Consider the following 18,662-nt stretch of genomic DNA (forward strand, 5'->3'; position numbering starts at 1 on the left):
CGTATCGCTCCGCTGGGTGCCCCCTCCCCTCCCTTTGGAACATTCGAATCGCACAACTCCCGATTTCAGAAACATCCCGCGAGGTTTGCAAACCCTCCCTGCAAGTCCAGCTGTGAGCCCGGGTTAGCCCCCCTCCCGCCCGGGGTCCCTTGGACCTGCTTTGCACCCCCATCCCCGCGCCTGATGGAACTAGGCCCTGCCATGTTTTACATGGAAGGCAGCGAGCTTCATAACCAAGTCAGAGGCGGTTAAACAGAAGGGTTATTTGTTATGGCAGAGGATGGCTGGATGCAGTCCTAACTATGGGCTAAAGTCAGCCAGGATGTAAGTGAGTTCAGCTTGGTTTATTTCAGCTTTAGCCTGTGGTGAACTTCCCTCCACCCCCAATGGATCCAGAAAGTAACTCAACTTGACTCGCTGTTTTAGAGCAGACCATCACTTAATCAATTATAACAATTTCCAGTCAGGGAGCAGAGATGAGAGGGGGAGGTAGAGAAGCTGCAGATGAAGCAGTTGGCCTCTGCAGGTTCCAGGGTCCTGCTAGTGAGAACATGGTGACACAGCCTCCAGCTTCCCTAAGCATCAGTGGTGGGACAGGGAAAGCAAATAGCAGTGAGTGCAGCGCACACAGAGCACAGCTAAAATGCATGCACATCAGCCTACTGCATTCAGATGGGGGGGGGGAACAGCTCCCCTCTGGACTAGTTGAAGTTTCCAGGGGGCTTTCATGTTTAAGCCTGTTGCTATAGTTCAGCTGAGAGGTCCCAGTGGCATGGATGATTGAGGTGAGGTCTGCATTTTAGAGGATGGTGCACAGTCTCTTTGTTGGCTCTCAGTGAGACTGCTGTTCTGGGGACCAGTGCAATCATGGAGAAGCCAAGAGCAGTGATGGCTCTAGCAACAGTCCCATACCACAGACCATCCCAGGTGTTGGAGTGGCTATAGGCTTTGCTAGGTCCTCTAAATACTTGCCCTTGCTGATCAGCATCAGCTGTATCTTGTCTGGTTTAAACTGCAGCCCGCTGGCTTTTCTGCACATCCTAGTTTCTGTCCGGCATTGGATAGTCTGTCAATGATCATCAAGTCTACATCATGAAAAGGAGACCTAGAAGTAAGAACTATCACCAGCATAGGATGACACTGACACAGCACTTTCTCACAATCCCAACCACTAGCTTCATGTAGATGTTGGAAAGGAGAGGTGACAGGTTTGTAACGTGTGGGTCCCCACAGTTGGGAGCTTTCAGAGAGGAGAAGCAGTCACCCATCAATTCCACTCTGGGATCCTTTGGAAATCATTGAGTGGAACCACTCTGCAGGGATTCTTTCCACCCTGCCAGATCATTCAGCCGTGTTAGCAATACCCCATGATGGAAGAGCACTGAAAAAAAATCAAGCCATGTCATAAAAGATGTGGCTTTTGAACACTGCCCTGAGGAAATCATCAACAACAGCAATTCTCCCTCCTTTGTCTAGGTGTTTGTTTATACCACACTCATCATGGTGGAATCTGAGCACCATTTCTGGGCTGTGGCCCACTCCTAAACTGAATTTGATGGGCTCTAAGGATCCTGGGGATTTCAAATATTGTTTCAGTTGGCCTAGTGCAACCTTCTCAGTGAATTTTCCCAGCAAGGGAGGTTAGAGACTGGATGACGGCTGTTTAGGATACTAATGTGCTCACAGTTGTTTTCTAGAGCATATCTAAACTATAGCTTGTTTGAATGCTCTGGCAGCTTGCTTTCTCTGAGAGGGACATTAATGAGTACTTTCAATAAAGTACCCATACATTTCCTGCAGCCTTTCACCATATAGGATGGGCACAGGGCCTGATTGCCAGATTGCATACCACTTGCAGCACCACAACATCTGACTGGGACATTGTTTGAAATGCAGTCAGAGTCTGTGGCACTTTTACTTTGACTCTGTCACCCTCCAAATTCAACCAACCTACTCTGTGAAGATTGCAAACTACTGTCAGCTAGAAACTGTTACCTCCAGAGCCAGCTGGAGGCACTCTGAGCTAGTAGGCAGACTTCTACCTGGATAGGATGATCAGATGTCCCACTTTTATAGCGACAGTCCTGATATTTGGGGCTTTTTTTTTTTTATATAGGTGCAGATTACTCCCACTCCCTGTCCTGATTTTTCATACTTGTTATCTGGTCACCCTATAGCTGGAGGAGTTCCATTGATTAGGATTTGGAGAGGAGAAGAACCTCTTACTGCTCATCATGGCCATGAAATAATAGTATAGAAACTACTTATGCTGCAGATGACTAGATTCATTTCTGGACCTCTGTCAGCAGCCCTCTAGTCTCCTCTTCTCTCTCTTCATTTGCAGCAGTGTCATGCCCCTGTGAGAGTAGTTCAGGAGCCATCATATTAATGGTTGTGGCCAACAGACATTTGTAGTGTCCTATCAGAGCATCTGCCCTATGCCCTGGATTTATAAGAACCAGATTGCTCAGATGCATTCAGCACAGTCTAGTGATATGAGCACTGGAGAGCTGGGAGCTTCTGAATTCCACTGATGCTCATGTCCTCCGTGGCTTTGGGCAACTCTCTGCATTTTGTCCATCTGTACAATGGGGATAAAGATAATCAAAGTCACCTACCTTGGAAGGGCGTATGGGAAGTGTTTCAAAGATGCAAAATCTTTAAATTGCTCCAATGAAAAAAGTCCTATGGCCAGCTTTTCTGCATGTGCAAACTGGCACCAATTTACACCTGCAAAGAATTTGGCCCTTAGAGTTCAAAAGGTAAGCCGCAGCCAAAATCGTTACATGAAATGGGTTAGATCACCCAGCCCAATATCAGACACTGCATGCTTCACTCTGATCCTTGGCTTTGGGCATGGATTTGAGAAGGGTGCAGCCAGAAGGAAAGTGGTAAAGTGGCTCCCATGTGGCTTTTCCTCCGTGGAGCCTATGAAATGTTGCTCTGCTGTACCCTGGATTGCAGAGCCTGCTCATGCTGAGTCATGAAACCTGCAGCCCTCAGTATTCCACATCCTAGACTCAGGCTTAGCTACAGTAGCTATTGCTCTAACTATGGGCTGCAGGCCAAGGAGAGAGGCATCGTCCTGCCCACATTTGGTCTTCAGTGGGTAGATTAGCTGCTTAGATCTCTGCATAGGGTGACAGCCCTTCAGCCACAGTTGGGGGCCTCCTCCCTAGCCTTCTCTCTTTTCTCCCCCTCCTCTCTGGGGGACAGTACAGCTTTAAGGAAACGTCTGGCAGATGCAGACGCAGAACATCTGGGCAGCGTTAGCTGAGTCTCAAATGATGCAGGAACAAACCACGCACTTTGAGAAAGTTAAAGCACAAGTTTCCTGAACAGGCTGAGAGGAGAGAGAAGGCAAGGAGAGGGAGCAGCACTGAGGCAGGTAAGATCTGCTTTAACCAGCCATTTGACTTCTATCCACAAGGGAAAGGGACCTGGGGAGCGTGGACACGGAAAGCTTTTGAACTAAGCTACACCGCCTAGCAGGCTTCCCCTGGAGCAGAGGATAGACAGATGTTCCTGCATGTTGTCCTGTGTGACAAGCCTCCCTCCAGGCACCTTCCTCCAGCAGAGGCAGGGGAAGGATCCCACCAGTTGTTGCAAGACTCTCACTAATATAGCAGGTAAAGACTTAGGGGGTACTGAACTGTTGCTAGTGACAGGACAGGCTCCTCTGTATAGAGAAGGCCCCAGAGGGGCTCAGGTACTAAGGTGATGAGCATGGTGTAAAACCCTAGAGCCATATGAGCTAGAGCAGTAGTTCTCAAACTTTTGTACTGGTGACCCCTTTCACACAGCAAGCCTCTGAGTGTGATCCCCCCCCTTATAAATTAAAAATACTTTTTTATATATTTAACACCACTATAAATGCTGGAGGCAAAGGGGGTTTTGGGGTGGAGGTTGACAGCTCATGACCCCCCATATAGTAACCTCGTGACCCCCTGAGGGGTCCCAACCCCCAGTTTGAGAACCCCTGAGCTAGAGGGAGGACTTAGAATAGAAATGTGGGGGTGGGGAGTGTCTTTAAATATACAGATCAGCATCACCAAGAAGGAGCAGGAATTTCTTATTTTGTTTTTCTACTCAAATGCTGCTTGTCAATCTGCTCAGTCTGCCTGGCTACTTCTCTGTGTTTGTTAGAGGTTCCTCATCCAGCCAACCTGCAGTTCCCAAGTAAAGATCTCCTGGAAACCAATCAGTCTGTCTGTGTGTCTCTCCCCCGATCTCAGTCTTTCATTGTCTGCCCTCCTTCCCCTCTCTCTGTCCCTTACCCCAGTTCCCCCTCCCTCATGCATTTCCGTTGCACTCATTCTGTTGCAGTAGCACTGACCTGAAGCCACAGTAAATAGCGAACACATTTTTTTCCCATGCCTGTTCCAGTCAAAGTGTCTGTAAATAATGTTAGCGCCCCTGCCTTGGCCCTAACACCTGCCCTCACTCAATGGATCTGCCTCCAGGCTCTGCACTGCCTGAATCCTACAGGAGGAGAGTGAAACTCTAACTCAGACAGCAAACAAACCTGGAGAGTCAGTCACAAAGAAACTCTCCCCATGCTGGAGAGTCTGGAGCAAGCAACCCCCTTCTTGCTCTGGACAGATGTCTTACTAATCAGTACATTTAGCTGGCCTCTTCCCTTGAAGGTGTATCCTCTCTCCCATACCCTCCACTTTTCTATCTGTTCATATGGGGCCCAATCCCCCTTTGCCTTGTGCAGTCCTTTGCACAAGCACCAAGCAGATGTTAAACACTCACACTCTGCTCCAATAGTCTTTCTACTCACTGCAATGTTGCAAATGATCACACAAGGTGTAGGGCAATGGTGAATTGGGCCCTTTGATTCCAATAAATAACATCTGCATGTGCTCTAGATTTTGGTGAATTTCAGCTAGAAATGGGCCCAGATTAGAGTCACTTATCAGAACCTGGGGCCTGCTTTCAAACTACCCACTTTGGAGTTAGCAACAAGTTTTACTCCTTTCTAATTTCAGCATGAATTTCCTCCACATTTAAAAGCCCTTGATTCAGTGGAAAACAGTGTTGCCAACTCTCATGATTTTATCAGGAGTCTCATGATTTTGGCGGGATTTCTGAAAGCTTGGGTTATCCAGTGAGAACCTCCCCTTTCATTTTTTTAAAAGGAAGTTTCTAGCCCTCCTGGTTGCAGAGAAAAGCTTGAAAACATGACTCCCCGGAGGCTTAAAAACCCCAGGAGGCACATAAAAAGAGCCCAGAATTTGTTATTTTTCAAAATCTCATGATTTTTAAGTGACTCATACTTGCAAGGGATCTGAGTCGTTATTTCTGAATGCTTGGGGTGGACAATACTAGGGAAAAATCTGGATCTGACCAGCATGGACTGGAGAGCAAAGCAAGGGGAGAATACAAGCATGTGTGAGTCAATAACACACCAAAGGCCAGGGGTTGTTCTGTTTTAAACCCACTTCCCTTTATTCTAGGTACCAGTCTACACTGCTGCCTGCTGGGCAATCCGGGCTGCAGCCTGCCTGCTAACGTCAGAGTGCACTACCAGGCAAGGTGCTAGCTCCCGTGGCCCGGGCCCACCCTACATGCTAGAATGGCACAAGGAGAAGCACCACTCCTGCTGCTTTTCCTCACCAGGCTGGTGTCATCAACATGGTATGAAGGTCAGTGTCCACCCAGCGCAGGAGAGTTAGTCAACAGCAGCTGGCGCTACAAGAGAGTGTGGAATCGACAGGGGCGAGTAGGACTCTCTCAGGGCACAGGAGAAGCTGCTCTTGTTCTTTGTGGTGTCTAAGAGCAAGGCCTGGTCCACACTGGGGGGCAGTGTCGAGGTAAGATACGCAACTTCAGCTATGGGAATACCGTAGCTGAAGTCGAAGTATCTTATCCCGACTTACCTCCCGTCCTCACCGCTCGGGATCGACGTCTGCGGCTCCCCCGTCGACTCCGCTACTGCCACTCGCTCCGGTGGAGTTCCGGAGTCGACGGGAGCGCGTTCAGGGATCGATATATCGTGTCTAGATGAGACGCGATATATCGATCCCCGCAAAATCGATCGCTACCCGCCAATTCGGCGGGCAGTCTGGACGTATCCTAAATGAGTAAAGCAGAGGGAAGCAGGTGCAGTTCATAGCTGGGAACACTAGGGGAGTCTGGTGAAGGAGGAGGGGAAAGGGAGCATGGTGGGGAGTTCTGACTCTGCTGGAATAAAGGATTGAGCCAAATCCCAGGACCGCTTTTCCTCCAGGTACTCTGGGAAAGGTGACCCAGATTGGAACAGGTTCAAGGCCTACTGATGGAGGCCAGAGGAACCTCAGCAAGGTGCTCTGTCTCTCTCTCTCCTTGTGGGGGTTTCAACTAACGCATCACTTAAAGTGGATGTGCCCTGAGGGCAGCAGTTTGCTGAGTGCCAGGGAGCAGGTTTGGGTTAGGGGGCACCAGGGAGGAGCTGGATAACAAAAGACAAACCTATGCCCGGGAAGCTGACATGACTGCTCAGAGGGCCCTGGCATCTCTCTGCTGGGGGTGGGGAAGGGAAGAGACAGACTCAGCGCTGGGGTTAGGAACACATCCAGAGAGGAGTAAACAACAAACTTCCCCCATCCCAGCCACAGTGGCAGGAACTAAATTTTTCCACATGCCCTCAGCTCCTTCGGGAGCCTTTGGCAGGCGATTGTTTGTCTGGAACAGCTGCACAGACCAAAACCCGAGCCTCTTCCCATCCTTGGCTAACCTGCCCACTTACAACCCCTCAGCTTGTTTGCTATAGAAACCAAACTCTCTCCCCCAGCATCACAGCTACAAACCATTGCCAGGTTAGCATGGGAGGGGCTCTCAGGAGGCCCAGAGCCCCGCTCCCCAACACTGTAAAGGCCTCTGCCACCCCCTGGAGAGCTTTGACCCCCAAATGCATTAGTTTGGTCTCAGTTTCCACCCCCAGCTCATCCTTGCACTAATAGATCCTCCCTGCTTTGTTGTCTCAGGCTCTGCTCTCTGCCTGATTCATACTGAGCCATGAAATCATTCAATAAATACAGACTGGGGATGAAAAAGCACATTTCCATGTATGCATCACTCTCTCCTGGAGGGGATGGCTCTGTGGCCTCAGCATCAGGTTTATAATAACGAGACCCCCTCAACCATACATTCAAATCCCAGCAGGGCTGAGTCAGCCCATCCTTCCTATGAGGTAGATGCATTGAGTTCTATGCGCTTTGCTGTGTGTGAGCCTTAAAAACTGAGGTGTTGGCTGCTTATAGTGGATGTCAAAGACCTCACAGCACTTTGCAGCAGAGTAGGTGGTTTGCCTCGATGTTCGAACCACGGTCTTCCCCTCTGGAGGCTCCCTGCATGCTGGATGGGTGCCCAGAGGTGGCTGCATTTCAGTGGCACTGCCGGTATGAAGTGTGTGAAGGGCTCTGGGGTGAAAGGCTCTGTAGAAACGAGTGGGTCAGAGGAACAGGGCAGTTTAATTGGGGATCAGGAAGGGGTAGGGGAAGTTGTATTATTATGGTTCATAAAGCTTCCTCCAACGTGGAGGCTCTTCAGAGGGACTGGTGGATGGAGTGTGCTCAGGTGACAACCCCTCTCCTTTCATCCCCAACCCATCAGCACTACAGCAGGGGAGAGAGAGAAGGGAAGTCTCTGGACTGAGTGTGGGTCAGAGGAGGGTATGAGCAGGTCTCAGTGAGACTTACCCTACTCCCCAAGAGCCTGTAGTGCTCCGATCCTGAAGGCCAGGGTAATGTGCTCTCCCTGGTCACTCTGAGCTGGAGTTTCCTTTCCCCACTCCTTCCTCACAGAAGCCTGCAGGCTAAGCTTGTAGAGAAACATCTGGGATCCTGCTTAGCATAGACATTTGGTTTCAAGGCTAATACAGAAACAATGCACAGGGCACAGGCACTTAAAAAAAAGGGAGCAAAATTGAGCACGCTCACATGCAGCCTCTGGAGTGGAGAGGGAAAGAAAGAGTCTGGAATGAGAGGAAATCCAGCTGAAAGGTGAGCTCACAGCTCAAGAATGCCACTCGTCAGCACATTTCATTCATTGGGGCTCAAATGCATCCACTGCTGGCCATGGCTAAGAGGGAAGTTCGGTCTCCATGTTCATTCAGCTCTGGACGTCTGCATGTGTCCCGGCCCTGGCATGATGAGGGTTCCCTTTGCTGAGTTGCACAGGAGTGGAGGCCCAATCCTGTTCTTCCCACCACTCACCCCATAACTCCGTTGTGGAGGTGTGAGAGGGGAGTGATGGGATGCGACTTCCTGGAATTTTGTTCATGAAAGGACTGAGTTGTCCCCTGTCCAGCTGTGCTCTGCTCCGACACCCACTTCCTGTAATTAATGAGCCTGGCACACCAGGCTGTTTAGTCTGCTGGACAGTGCCAGCCACACAAACCATGTCACTGCCAGAGCTGAGGTTTCTGCATAGATGTGCTCCCTCCTCAGCGCTTGGCTGGGGCCCTGTCTGTGGAGGAGCTGAGACAGGGACAGAGTGAGAAAATCAAGTGTCAGCGAGAAAGGAGCACAACCCCCAAACTGCTCCAGCAGCCAATCCATGCAGGACTCTAGGCCTGCTGCTGGTGCAGCCCTTTACCCATGCACAGTGGATATAATAGGTGAGCACTGTCATCAGATAGCACCCACTGCTGCGCACCCCTCAGACCTAATTCCCCCTGGCCCTGCACCTCAGGCAGCTGTTCACACCAGGGCAGAGTGGGTGTGAAGTGCTACCAGCTCTGAATGGCAGTTTTTTACCCCCCTGGCTGTGGCAATGCAGGCCTTCCCCCTGCTTCTCTCAGTCTAGTGTCTGCCTCAGCACACCATTCCCTCCCCGATACCAAGGAGCCTGAGAGGAGACAGGCATTCCAGGTTGCCAGGGGGCTGGAGACAATATCTTAACAAGGGCTGCAAATGCTGAGGGGGAAGCCAGAGTCTGTAGATGGTTCCCCCTGAGGGAGGCCCCACGCTGGGAGGCATTGCTGTAGGAAGCAGATGTTGCTCAGGGAGCAAGTCTCTTTCCAGGAGTTCCGGAGAGGGATAATTCCCTAGAGCCCAACGTCAGCGCAGCTCCTGTCACCATTTCTCTGCAGACCCCCAGCACCTCCTACGCTACTCTGAGGGAGAATCAGGGGTGGGATGCAGAAGCAAGACACTCTGGTTGAGACCCCTCCTCACCATTCTCTCCTCCCACAAGGTTCTGGCTACGACACTACTGAGAGGTACAACAATGAAGTGTATGTGGAAGAGGCTCCCCAAGCTCCTGCCCTGGATTATCGAGGTAACAGTTGCACACTGACCTTCCACCAGGCCAGGGGAAGTCATCTCAAGCCTTCCCCATGGCTCCCCAGATGCCCATAGAAGGGCGCCCCTGACCGGGACTGATGCTGGGCTGTGCCTCATCCGGGCCACATGCTGCCCCAAGACCCTGGAAATGAAGCACAGTTTGCCCAGCTAGACTAGCCCATCTGAACATTTAGCACTGACATCTCCCCTCCTTTCTTCTCTCTCCTTAGTTCCCCAGTGGTGCTATTCATTAAACGTCCACAACGGAGAGGCGACCTGCTACTCCCCCAGGGGAGGGAATTACCGCAGCAGCCTGGGGACGCGCTGCGAACTCTCATGCGATCGAGGTTTCCGGCTAATAGGGCGGAGGTCAGTGCAGTGCTTGCCGAGCCGGCGCTGGTCTGGCACCGCCTACTGCAGACGTAAGTCCTGTATGGGAAAGGGGTGTGCGTGCATGCTGTCCTGATGGTGACTAGTGCTGGGTTACACGACAAACGCAATGGGGAGGGACTGTTTGGTGTCTGTGTTGGGTGCAGCACTTCATGTCCATTAGGACCTGATCTCCGCTCACTGCCTGCTCTAGTCTCTTGCTTATTTGCTGCCCACCCCCAGGCTCTGGTGTTGCATCAGTTGAAATTGCCTTTCTTTTTACATCAAAGGAAGAGACTGCTGAAGAGAGACATGAAGCAGCTGTGCAGGGGGCAGGGTGAGGAAGGGCTTTTTAAAACCAAACCCTGGAAGCCCTAAAGGAGTCCTGACCTGAGCTGTCCCTAACAGGAAATGGCAGTGACAATGTCGCTGACTCTCACGATTTTACCACAAGTCTCCTGATATTTGATGTTTGTCTTAAAGCCGCAGCTCTGGGACTCGTGTGATTAGGAGAGACTCTCAGCTTTCATTAAAAACATAGGGTCCCGGCCCTCCTGGTTGGGGAGAAAAGCAGCAGAATGTGACCCAGGCACATCCTTAGGGCTCAAGAACCAGTAGACAAAGACCCCCAACAGTTATTATTCTTTTAAAAGTTCTCATGATTTCTAAGCCAGACTCATTTCTGAATGCTTGGGATGACAATACCACATTGGAGACTGACAGATGGCACCTGCTGGGGCAGCAGCCCCTCTATCAGGCACCGAGCAATACCCTGGACCACACACTGAGAACCACTGCAGTGTGCAGCTTGTAAAGCGCTTTGGACTCTGTAGAAGAGGGACTTACTGGCCAGTGCCCCCCAATCCTGGCTGGGTACGGCCTAGCAGGCCCTCTTTTGGCACTTCTGCGGTGCTTGGCTTCTTTTCGTGGCTTAGCCTCTCCCAGGTCCCGTTCTGGGTAACAGAGAATCCCACCAAACAATAGTCCAGTGACCTTACAGCAGGCCTTCCGCCCCCCGACTCTGGTTCGATGGTCTTTCCACCCCTTACCTCAGGGGCTTTCACCCCACCTTCCTTGGTGGCCTGTAGGAGAACCTAGACCCTTCCTCTACTCTGGGTTCCAGCCCAGGGATCCTGTAGCTGGCAGCTAAGCTCTGCTTCCTCAGCATCCTTGTTGCTTCCCTGGAACTTCCTATCTTGGCTTGGTTCTGGGCCCTTTCTCCAACCCCTTCCCGGGCTCTGGAGAGTTCTTTCTCCCTGGAGCCCCAGCTCCCACCTGCCTCTTCCTAGGCTCTCTGTGTCCAGTCTCTTTCCACCAGAAACCTGACCCCAGGTCCTACCTCCTTAGGCCTGTGATGGTTCTCAGGGTGCCCAGGACTGGGAGTCACCTTGTTACTCGTGTTGCCTGCATTGGGAGGAAAATGTGCTTGTGCTTAACTAGGTGCCAGCTCCCTGTTACCACCAGCCTGTCAGCCTTCCAAGCACTCTCCTCCAGGCCTGACCTGGCATTCTTTGCTGAACCAGAAGGTACATACCAGAATCAGGAGATTCCTATACCCCCCTTGCTAGCTGGGATGGAGGGGTTCCTGGGTCCTTTTGTCCAAGATCACTCCAGGAGCTTGCTCCTCTCCTGTGCCTTCCCACAGTCATTTCTAACCCTCAGCTAGGCTTCCCTCTGCAGACAGCACCCCAAGACTCATTCTTTCCATGTTCTCGTGCCTAGGTTCCTTTCTTTCTTTATCACCCAATGCCTCTCAGCTGGGCCAGGTGGATCTGGAGCACTAATTGCTCTCTGGCTCCAATTAACTCTTTCTTTGCCAGTGTGGGGATAGACATGCCATTAGAGGCTCTTTCACGATCACCCTACTGAAGTCCTACAACCATCACAAATATCTGAGTGCCTGGATGGAAGGCCCTTCATTTCCATGTCCTGCTCCCCCTCCTGCAGCTTTCCCCTGGGTTTATTGCCCCACATTAGCAAAGCTGCATGAGGGTTGGAATGGAAAAAAGACTCAGGAGCCCTATAAACCAAGCCACCCCATGGCCCAGAGCAGCTGAGCTCAAGGCCATCCTTGCTGGCTCTGTGTCATTCCAAACCCTCCCCAACCCCAGTGCTGCAGACTCGAAGCATGTGCTGCCCCCCAGAGGGATTTCTGCACACCTGTCTGCTGAGCAGATCTGCTCATTCTGTTGCAGAGGTCCGGTGCCATGTGCTGCCGGCAGTGATGAGCGGCTCCTACCAGTGTTCAGCCGGGGCGCTGCTGGACTCTCACTGTGATTACTCTTGCCTCCCCGGGTACCACCTGGAGGGTGACCGCAGCCGGATGTGCATGGAGAACGGGCGGTGGAGCGGCAGCGAGCCAATCTGTGTAGGTAAATTCTCACCCTGCTATCCTTACTGCCAGCCTGGCTCATCCTGCACATATGCCCTAGAGACTAGGACTGCCCAGAGTGTCTCCTCAGTGCCTGCTCTGTGGGGATATTAGTGTTTGATCCCTGGTCCCCTCGCTCCTGGGAGATTACAAACCCCAGCTAATCCTGGATACCTTTCACTGGGGACTGCTGTACCAAAGTTACTGCCCATGGTTTACCCTGCTTACCTCCCCCAGGGGCATTGTATTCCCCTTGGTTTGAGGTGATTGCTTGGCTCATAGAAGGAACGATTCATATCCCTATGCTTTGTCCTAGTTCCCTCACACTGGGCATGGCATCTCAGTGGGTTATTCTGGGTCTCTGCCCCAGGGGGCATTGCTGTCTGCATGGCTCACCCTGGCTAGCTTCCCTAGGGAGGGAACTATTGCATGTCCCTGTGCTTTCTCCTAGTTCCTTGCCCCTGTGGGTTTTATTGCCTCCTCCCAGGGTTTATTGCTGAACGTCACCCACCCTGTACTGTGGCCCTGCCCCATGTGGTTCCCCTGGAGTTTCTCTCTGCTTTGCTTGGGCAGATATTGAGCCCCCCAAGATCCGATGCCCAGAGACACGAGAGAGGATGGCAGAGCCAGAGAAGCTGACAGCTACTGTGTACTGGGACCCACCCCATGTGAAGGACTCTGCTGATGGCATCATCAAACGGTGAGTGCTGAGGGCTGCAGGACCCCCATCCCAAACAGGGTCTGGTGGCTTTGTTGCCCTGAAGCCGCTTCGTAGGGATCAAAACAAAGGCCCAGCTGGGAGAAATGCACCACACATTGAAGCAACTCTGTGTCTTTTGGGTCCAGAGTGACACTGCGGGGCCCAGAACCTGGGTCTGAGTTTCCAGAGGGGGAGCACATTATCCGTTATATCGCCTACGACCAGGCCTACAACCGAGCCAGCTGCAAATTCATCGTCCGAGTCCAAGGTAAGGGACGGGTCACCTGCTGCACCTGGGACCCCAGCTCCCTCACACCTTGGCTGGAGGAGACGATTCTTCCCGTGTGTGGGCTCAGGAGCCATGCTTACGCCAAGGATGTGTGGGAACAAGTTTGGTTCCTGCACGTTGGCCCCCATGTGATCAGTGTCACCTGCAGGTTCTGTGCTCCTGCCACCACCAGAACCCTACTAAGCCCAAGCCACTCCAGGCCACCTGGCACTTTCTCCCACTCTCCCTGTCTTATAACCTCTGGCCATACCAGGACACATGGTGCCACCTCCCCAGTCCTGCATCCCTGGCTCTCTTGGACCTTGGAGCTATGGGCACTCAGGTCATTCCTGGCCCAAATCCCTCTAGGGCCTCCTGGCACCTTGGCTAGCCCACTCCACACTCCTCCAGCACTGCAGCCTGTGCTAGATCAAGGCGTCCCTTATTCTTGACGTCTGCTCTCCCTTTTGCAGTGAGACGCTGCCCTGCTCTGAAGCCGCCGCAGCACGGCTACCTCAGCTGCACCTCTGAGGGCAATAACTACGGTGCCACGTGTGAGTACTTATGTGACGGGGGCTATGAACGCCAAGGGAGCCCCTCCCGCGTCTGCCAGTCCAGCCGCCACTGGTCGGGATCCCAGCCCATTTGTGCGCGTAAGTGTTACGGGGAGAGTTGCTGGCGGGGTTGCGTGCAGGCTAAGGCTATAGCCTGGAAATGACTGAACTGCCCTCACCAGGACACCTGCACAGGGCTCTATGAATCAGGAAGCTCCCCCTTGTGCTGAACTGGGTCTGTTCTGTCTCCAGCTCCCAGGAGCTCATCAAATCAAGCCCCTGATATTCATCGGTGAGCATAGGGCTTTCCTGGCAGCATCCACACTGCCTGAGCATCCCTCAGCCAGCCTCCTGGTGAGGGACATCCCCCTCCATCCAGATGTGGCACCTCCTCCCTTCTATGGTGGAAAATCACTTATGGTTGAAACAAGGAATGGCAGTGCCAAGGCTTGGGAGCCATTGGCAGACAGGAATAGCATCTCACAACGGTCCTCTTGGGTCTCCGGCCCAGCCTGTCTCACCTACTGCTGAGCATGTGACTCCGAGGCTCACTCTGGGCCTGATCCACAGCGGGGATGAGTCTGTGATTACCTCAGAGCTGGAGCTGCTTGTAGCTCTGAAGGTGTTCGGCCAAGATGGCCCTGTCACCTGTGCCTCCCCCATTTGGGCAGTGGCGGGTTGAGCAGCTTGCCTCAGTCTGAGCAAACTCCCCGAGCCCTGTCCCAGCCTGCCCCATGCTTGCTGACAAACTTGAGATGGGATCTTCCAAATGGCCCTCTTCTCTGGTTGCTCTAATGCGCTACTCGGGAACGTGGAGAGGACACCCCCTAGGCCATTATGCTCTCTGTGCATCACCTCCTTAGAAAACAACTGCACAGAAGCCCTCAGTGCAGCACGTGCTGCCTTTAGGGGCTGGTTGGATGAATTGGATAAGGGAAAGGAAGGAGTACAGTGCAGCTGTCTCTAGCAGCCCCCACACCTCCTCCATCAGAGTTGATTTGCTCAGCAGCCCCTCACCTTGAGTTCACTCTCATTTTCTTTCTCTCTTTGTTAATATCACCCAGCCTTGTCCCTGGGCTTACTTTGGTACTGGTTGTCGGAGCCTGCCTGGTGGCAGAGCTGGGCATGATGCTATTCTTACTGGCCTTGTCTCAGATACACACATGGGCCTGAACCAAACCCCCACCCCAACCCCCTTGCCCTTTGGGAAAGTTGGAATCCAGATCCAGACTTGGCAGCTGACCCCTCTCAGCACCATGTGCCAAACCAACCCCTGGATCTGACCACCACCTGCATCCAGGGCAGGTTGGATCCAGATCTGGGTCTTGTGGCGTAGGCCCAGGTCAGGTTGCACGGGAATCCCAGCACCTGCACTGCCTAGAGAAAATCCCCCTCTCCTCTTCATAAGTGCTATTTAAAACCCAGGAGACCCATGGCCATGGTACAGGAACTGAACCCTGAACCTGCTGCCCTCCCTAGACTGGGCTAGGCAAAGGCTCCCCTGCACCACCCCCTTCATCTTGCGCATATCATTGTTTAGAAAGCCCAAGATTTACTGCTTCTCTCATCCCACGGCAAATCAGGGGTAAAGCCACAGAAACCACTGGAGTTGCCCCAGCGTAAGTCTGGGGAAAGAGGAAAAGACTGAAAGCCATCCTGTTTTCAGCTATTCATTAAAACGGTCACAAACACCATCCTTAGGTTATATCCCCTGGTTAGTCCCCATCTCCTGCTGGCCACTCCTAGAGCAGTAATGCAACATAGCCAGCCAGGCTGGCCACCGTGAAGTCCCTGACCACATTCAACACTGAGATGGAGGTCTGGTCTGCTGAGGCACAGGGTTCCTCCTTGATCTGCATGGCATGGCCCTGGGGCATTCTCTCTCTCTCTCAGGCTGATGAGATGCAAGCCATTGGCTCCTGGCCACTCTCGACTGGGTGAGACGTAGAGTCCCTGGTTTATGTGACAGTGGGTGCAGCTCCCCTGCCATATTTGCTGCCTTGTGCTGGAGAAGCTGGTGAAATGGTTCCTGCTGATAGAGAACAGAGAGCCCCAATCCAGGCAAGACACATCAGCTTGCTGGGGGAAGGCAGCTGACTTCTCATGTAGGCTACACTAGGTTCCTGCAGACAGAGCAGGGGTCAGAAGTCCCCACCAGCCACCTCCCTGTTTGTGCTCACGAGCTCACCTTCCCATGTCAGCTATGCAGATCAACGTGGATGTGAACTCGGCCGCTGGCCTCCTGGATCAGTTCTATGAGAAACGCCGGCTCCTGATAGTCTCGGCTCCTGACCCCTCCACTCGCTACTACAAGATGCAGATCACCATGCTGCAGGTGAGCCCCTCCCCTGTGCCTCCTCCAGCCCCAATCCCACCCAACAGCATCTGACTGGCTCTTCTCCTGTCTGCAGCAAGCCACCTGTGGGCTGGACCTGCGGCATGTCACCATTCTCGAGCTGGTGGGGCAGCCCCCCCACGAGGTGGGCCGCATCCGTGAACACCAGCTCCCGGCTGATATCATCGAGGAGCTCAGGTATCAGGGGCGGTGTACAGCCACACTAGCTTACAGCAAGTGGGATCATGACCCCCAGTTCAACATGTGGGTGCAATACACTGCCGGGGTAGATGGCTGTCTCTGTCATGGGGCAGCTCCTAGCAACCATAAGAGCCTGTTCCTTAGAGATCCTGTAGCTACTGCTTTAGCTCATGTAGTGCTTTTGGGGCTGTGTCCCCCAGCTGCAGGTCCCAGCAGTGACTGTGGTGAAGTGCAGCTACAGAGTCATTAGAGACGCCTGCTTGCAGGAAAGGCACCCGGACTCCTGAGTGCTGGCGGCCTGAATCCTGTCACAAGTGCAGATGATAGATCCTACTGCCTGTGCAGCCGGGAGAGTGAATTCCAGCCCTGCCACCTGCCTATGTCAGAGACTGAGCCATCCCCACAGAGCAGCAGGGTGGTATCTTAGCCCTAAATTATCCTGCACAGGCCTGTGGAAAAGCCAGAGGGTCCCACAAAATCCAGCAGTCAGTAACCCAGCTCTCAGGGGTTGAAGTACTGGCAGTGGGGAAGGGGCAGGCTGGTGCTGTGATGTACGCATGTAAACGCTGTCAGTCTCTGCGGGCATAGCAGGCTCTCATCTACCCACTCATTCCTTCCACAGACAATTCCTGCACGTCACCCGCTCCACTTTTAACATGGTGCTGATCGATAAGCAGGGCGTGGACCGCGAACGCTACATCGAGCCCGTCACCCCCGAGGAGCTCTTCACCTTCATTGACACCTACTTGCTGAGCAGCCAGGAGGTCACCCAGCGAGCACAAAGCAGGGACATGTGTGAATGAGTGACTCTGCATGGGTGGGGGCAGATCCCTGCAGTCCGGATGCCAGTGCTCCCACCCCTTCACATTCAGAACCCCACAACCTCAGGACAGAGAATTCCCTTTCCGCATCATCTTGGGTCAGCTGTGAGGGAGGAAATGGTGTCAAAGGTAACAGACTTTTCAGCGGAGGGGGGAGCTAGCTGGGCCAAGCCACTGTAGCAGCAGCCTTTTACTACACCAGGCCAGCAGTGAGGTTAGGAGAAAAGAGGAGTTTAGGGGCATTCTCTCTCTTCCCTCTCTCCCCCACCCCCAAATCAGCCTCTGCCCTGGCCCAAACCATCACTATCAGACCAGCAGGGGGAGGCTGCCAGTCAGGAATGAGGGAACACAAGCCCAGCAGGGTCCAAGCTCAGGTTGGAATAGCAGGAGCTGCTGCATCTCAGGAGCAGAACATCAATGGGTAAACTTAAGTCACCCCCCCTTATTTCATTCCCCTCTCTTGTAAGAAACAAGCATGCTCTAACAGCAGTAGGGTTCTCAGCCATGCAGCAGGCCCTGCCTGCACCCCAGGCCAGGTTTGCCATGCAGTGCCAGCATAGCATGCCCTGCCTATGCCACACTAGCCCCTTGGCAGAGGATATGTGGCTCCAGCAATAGCACTCTACCCCAACACACCATACAGATAGAATAATAGAATATCAGGGTTGGAAGGGACCTCAGGAGGTCTAGTCCAACCCCCTGCTCAAAGCAGGACCAATCCCCACCAACCATGTTTGTGTAGCCACCAGAGGTGGAGCTGTGATGCTCTGGCAAGGGATGACAGCAGCCCACAGTGGGGCTGCCCAGAGCAGTCTATGAATCCCTGCTGCATAAGGCTTGTTCCCAAGAGCTGGAAGAGGGTTAGGCCAGCTGCAGCCCACCACCACCAAGAGCCTGACAATTCTCCAGAGAAGATGGCTTCTCTGAATCCCAGAGCAGGAACAGAAGATGTTTGAATGACACCCTCAGCGATAAAGGCTGGGCTTTGTTTAGACCCGAGCAGGCACGAGGTAAGAGTTGGAGAGTAGAAAGAAAGCCATATGGGGAACAGGCCACCTGGCTCAGATAGGGACTGAAGCTGGTGAAGGCCACACCTTTCCTCAGGCACCAGGATCTGGCCACCCAGGAGGTTTCTTTCCTATTTTAAAAGCGGGTGGGGAAGTGCTTGGTTCATTAAGAGCAAAACCACCCCAGAGCCCCCAGCTTCCCTGCACACTAGGGCCTGGCCAACAGTCTTAGGGCCACAGTCCATTCTCCTGCCTCATTACAGGACTTCATTAACACTTACCTACTGAAGAAAGGCCAGTAGTATAGGGGACAGGTTTGTAACCCTAGTGTCTCTTGCCCCCATCCATCATTCCCCTTCTCCAAGGAACATGGGGATGGGTAGTGAGGTGAAACAAGGACAGACCATGGGGCAGAGTGCAGGTAGCAGTGAAGGGTTGACAGAGCTTGCCCCTGCTGTGCCGCTTAGCCAGTGGCAGAGATGGGCCCCTTAGCTCAGCACCATCTCACTGCAAGTTTCAAAGTCTCTCTTTCCTGGAGCAGACCCTCGGGGACACAGCTCCAGGACATGCTGCCACAAAGCAGTGCTAAGACTGATAGCCGGACACAAGCAGAGCAGACAACAATCTGCAGTGGAAGGCAGCTGGCTGGGGCAGACCAGATTCTATTTGCATCACAGTTAATGGCAGCTTTTTCCTTGTCTCTCTATGCTGCTCCCTGCCTTCTTACCAAGCTCCAGGAACTCCCTCCCAGAGCCAGCACTAAG

The 18,662-nt window shown here is 52.9% G+C and overlaps 1 protein-coding gene across 4 annotated transcripts; it reads left to right on the forward strand.

The window, feature by feature from the left end:
* Nucleotides 1–92: 92 nt before the first annotated feature.
* Nucleotides 93–18,541, forward strand: SRPX2 (sushi repeat containing protein X-linked 2). Of its 4 annotated transcripts, XM_045029778.1 has the most exons (12): nucleotides 93–324; nucleotides 3,431–3,629; nucleotides 5,463–5,651; nucleotides 9,184–9,267; nucleotides 9,503–9,694; nucleotides 11,837–12,013; nucleotides 12,586–12,712; nucleotides 12,859–12,980; nucleotides 13,454–13,633; nucleotides 15,736–15,869; nucleotides 15,946–16,067; nucleotides 16,693–18,541. In XM_045029778.1, the coding sequence occupies exons 3-12, from the start codon at nucleotides 5,582–5,584 to the stop codon at nucleotides 16,871–16,873; spliced, it is 1,389 nt and encodes a 462-aa protein (XP_044885713.1). In that variant the 5' UTR covers nucleotides 93–324; nucleotides 3,431–3,629; nucleotides 5,463–5,581; the 3' UTR covers nucleotides 16,874–18,541. The 4 variants fall into 4 exon arrangements, with proteins under 4 accessions (XP_044885713.1, XP_044885716.1, XP_044885714.1 ...); XM_045029781.1 differs by lacking the exon at nucleotides 11,837–12,013; XM_045029779.1 differs by lacking the exons at nucleotides 93–324; nucleotides 3,431–3,629 and adding an exon at nucleotides 3,258–3,388.
* Nucleotides 18,542–18,662: the final 121 nt, after the last annotated feature.

Source organism: Mauremys mutica, chromosome 9 (assembly GCF_020497125.1).
Source record: "Mauremys mutica isolate MM-2020 ecotype Southern chromosome 9, ASM2049712v1, whole genome shotgun sequence".
Lineage (NCBI taxonomy): Eukaryota > Metazoa > Chordata > Testudines > Geoemydidae > Mauremys > Mauremys mutica.

Bases quoted from the DNA above. Each gene is read 5' to 3' on its own strand.
- SRPX2 (XM_045029778.1), top strand. From the start codon at position 5,582: ATGGCACAAGGAGAAGCACCACTCCTGCTGCTTTTCCTCACCAGGCTG. The intron at 9,268-9,502 runs GTAACAGTTGCA...CTCTCTCCTTAG, and splicing joins TCCTGCCCTGGATTATCGAG to TTCCCCAGTGGTGCTATTCA. The intron at 12,014-12,585 runs GTAAATTCTCAC...TTGCTTGGGCAG, and splicing joins CAGCGAGCCAATCTGTGTAG to ATATTGAGCCCCCCAAGATC.